At 39.3% G+C, this 3,516-nt stretch overlaps 2 protein-coding genes across 2 annotated transcripts; one reads left to right on the forward strand and one right to left on the reverse strand.

The window, feature by feature from the left end:
- On the reverse strand, positions 1-695 carry LOC145630959 (uncharacterized). Its single transcript, XM_081683081.1, has one exon. It carries the CDS (start codon positions 672-674, stop codon positions 21-23), a length of 654 nt encoding a protein of 217 aa, XP_081539207.1. The 5' UTR covers positions 675-695; the 3' UTR covers positions 1-20.
- Positions 696-2,380: 1,685 nt separating this feature from the next.
- On the forward strand, positions 2,381-2,803 carry LOC145633087 (uncharacterized). Its single transcript, XM_081685382.1, has one exon. It carries the CDS (start codon positions 2,381-2,383, stop codon positions 2,801-2,803), a length of 423 nt encoding a protein of 140 aa, XP_081541508.1.
- The last annotated feature ends 713 nt before the right edge of the window (positions 2,804-3,516 follow it).

A 3,516-nucleotide genomic window follows, 5' to 3' on the forward strand; every position in this document is an offset into this window, starting at 1 on the left:
AACAGTATTACATCAAATTTTTACTTGCATTTTACAGCTAAAGGAGGACCACATAGACATTTATTATTACCAAAGCTTGAAGCTCCAAACTTCGTCAAACCACTAGGTATGGGTCCGCAAAGCTGATTGTTACTCACATCTAAGCTCTTCAACGTCTTTGGCATCGGCGGTATAGACCCGGTAAGCTTGTTATTTGCGAGGTTCAACTGTGTAAGAGACGGCGACGAAGTTACAGACGACGGAATAGGCCCAGACAGCTGATTGGCGGATAAATCAACTACTTGGAGTTTCTTCAGCTTGAAGATCTCACTAGGAATTGGGCCGGTTAAGCTGTTCTGGCCAATATCAAGGCGATCGAGAAAAGGCAGGTTGCCGAAGTCTGAAGGTATGGTGCCGGAGAGGCCGATGTTAGGGCTGAATGTAACTCCAGTGACTCGGCCGTATTCACTGCCGGGTTTGCTGCTGCATCCGACGTAACTAAAACCAAGACAGCAGTCTGAGTTGGTTTCCCAGTCGGAAAGCGGACCGTTGATGCCTCCGAAATGATCGCGAATTTTAATTAAGATGGCTTGGTCTTGGGCGTTGCATGGTGGAGTATCTGCGTTGTTGAGTGTGAGGGAAGAGAGGAGGATAGTAAAAGATACAAGGAGAGGTAGTTTTGGAAGTGTCGGCATTTTTAGGCTAATAATGTACTCGAAATTGTTAAGGGTGGTGTGAGAATAAAATGCATGATTAAGAGGGGTATTTATAGTTGCTAATCAATTAATCATGTATTTGTTTTATGTTAAACGTGTACTCCCTCCGCTAATTTGAAAGATGATTACGTTTCACATTTGGGCGTTTTCCTTTGTTAGTTACATTTCAATTACTTTTTTATTAATTATCTACGTTTTTTTTTTTTTTTTCACATTTTTCCTCGTACATACTAATTATTCACAAAATAATTATTCATATTAACAAAAAATATTTATATATACCCAACATAATTCAAACTCCTATATTTAAAGGTTAACTTAATGCCTTAATACTTGATATATGTGATACTTGATTGGACGATGCAATTATTTCCGGTCAAACTTTTAAATAAAACGGATGTTCAGTAAACATCCGTTATAAAGTTACAATAAAATGTGTAAAAGTTACACTAAAACGCACAAAAGTTACCCTGACATATATAAGAGTTATTTATACTTTATTGATAAATTTGACAAAAGTGACACTAAATTTGACAAAAGTGACACTAAATCCGACAAAAGTGTACCCGATATACAGTAAATTACTGAAAACCGGGTGTATACAGAAGTATTCCTTATTTCCAATTGTAGCACTTCAAGTAACAATTAGCTTTTGACCAATAATTCAAATAGTAGTTTAAAATAGTTAATAAGTTAATTGTAAAGTAAACATGTAAATTCTAGTATGATATAGAATAGTCATTTGATTACTATATTACCTTGTAACAAACTTCAACTCTTTTCCAAAAATCATCTACAACCAACCTTTTAACTCGTTTTAAAATATATATTCAGACTCATTTCGTATTATTTAAAAATTAATAAACATTACTCAACTCTACTTAAAGACAAACTTTTAAATAAATGAGCAAAAGTTATCTCTAATATGAATAAAAGTTACCCTGACATAAATAAAAGTTACGAAATATGTATGCATTATTGATAAAAATTACCCAAAAAATTATAAAAGTGACCCTAAATTTGATAAAAAAAAGTGACTCCTAATGTACAGTAAATTACTGTACACCGAATATATGCAAAAGTTATTTCAACTAAAATGACAAATATCAAATATCAAACCAAACCCTAAAATAATGTTTACGGGTCAAATTTGGACTACATACCTTGACTTGTACCATTATGAAAGTATGGCTTCATTCATTTTTCCGAATTATTCAATCAAAATAGAGATAATCTAGTACTATACGCCGTATTGAACTACATTCGAAATGGGTCTAGACTATCGAGTAATAATGGAGTGGACAATTTTATATCTTAAAAGCAGGTCAATTCAACTATGACGACGACAAAGACAGCAATATCGAATTAACTCACTTGCTAGCTACTTGTTAGTCGTTACTCCCTTATCCGAACTAGCTTCTTGTTAAGTTTTCTGATAGATATTATATTTAGGATAATATTTGTCACAAGTATAGGATATATTTAATGTATATTTTGTATGTTTATCGTATCTAGGAGTCCTTATCCTAGCGTTGTAAACTCTATATATTTGATCAATGGTACACACTCCAGATTGAGGAGTTTTCCCGATATCCAACATGGTATCACAGCTTTAGGTTTTAGATCCAATTTTTTAATTTTTCTGCTTCCGCTTTTTCCCCTAATTCTATCACTGCCTCACATTAATGGCTAAGGATGACGACAATTCGTCACCACCGCCACCTTCATCCCCTGAGTTTTATCCTGCCCTCACAGTAACGAACATCAAGAATTTAATCCCACTGACCCTAGACTATGAGAAGGTTCAATATTCAAGCTGGGTAGAATTGTTTGAAAATCATGTTTGTGCATATGACGTTCTAGATCACATTGACCCCAAAACACCTCGTCCTTCCAATATTTCTGAAACTTTATGGAATCGACTTGACGCGATCGTCAAACAACGGATCTACGGCACCATATCGAAGGATCTTCTTGAGACTATTCTTGGTCGTAAGTCTACTGCTCAACAGACTTGGGACCGTATCAAGGACATATTTCAGGATAACAAGAGTACGCTGGCGGTGTACCTTGAAACTCAACTGAACGCAATTCATCTTGACGCCTAACCTAACGTCACCGCGTTCTGCCAGCAGCTTAAGAGCATATCTGACCAATTAGCGAACGTCGACCAACCCATCTCTGATCAGAAATTGGTGCTCCGTCTCGTCGCCGGTCTTAATAAAACGGATTATGATACTGTTGCAACTATGATTGCCCAAACTGACCCACTGCCCTCTTTTAATACGGCCCGTTCTCGTCTTCTTCTCGAAGAATAGCGGCGCAACACCGATCACAGCAACCCCCCTTCATCCTTTGTCGCACAGCAACAAAGCTCCGCATCATCCGAATCCGCCCAACAACAACCAGCTGCACCCGGCGGAGGACGTGCTGGCGGAGGTCGTGGGCGCAGCGGGGGTAAGGCCAGTCGAGGCAGGGGGCGCAGCCAGGGGCGTGGTGGCCAAGGAGGCCAGGCTTAGGGTGTACAATAGCAACAATCCCAACCCTCGCAAGCCCCTACTTCTCTGCAACCTTCTGGACCGATTGGTCAAGGTTGGGCCCAACAGGGCACTTGGCCCAATCAGCAGTATCCGTGGCCTCAATGGGCAACTCCACCAACCCCCTTTCCAACTATGGGCCATGTTCAGCAAAGGCCCAGTGCACAAACTCAACATCAGCAGGCTTATTACAGTGGTTCTCCTATGTACGATCAGCCCATGACCCCAACAGAGCTCGGTAGTGCTTACTCAACACCTGGATTGTCCCCACCGGATAATGGATG

This window comes from Chenopodium album, chromosome 5, assembly GCF_948465745.1.
Source record: "Chenopodium album chromosome 5, dcCheAlbu1.1, whole genome shotgun sequence".
In the NCBI taxonomy this organism is placed as follows: Eukaryota; Viridiplantae; Streptophyta; class Magnoliopsida; order Caryophyllales; family Amaranthaceae; genus Chenopodium; species Chenopodium album.

Excerpts from the sequence above, each read along its gene's own strand:
- LOC145630959 (XM_081683081.1), bottom strand. The coding sequence starts at position 674 with ATGCCGACACTTCCAAAACTACCTCTCCTTGTATCTTTTACTATCCTC.
- LOC145633087 (XM_081685382.1), top strand. The coding sequence starts at position 2,381 with ATGGCTAAGGATGACGACAATTCGTCACCACCGCCACCTTCATCCCCT.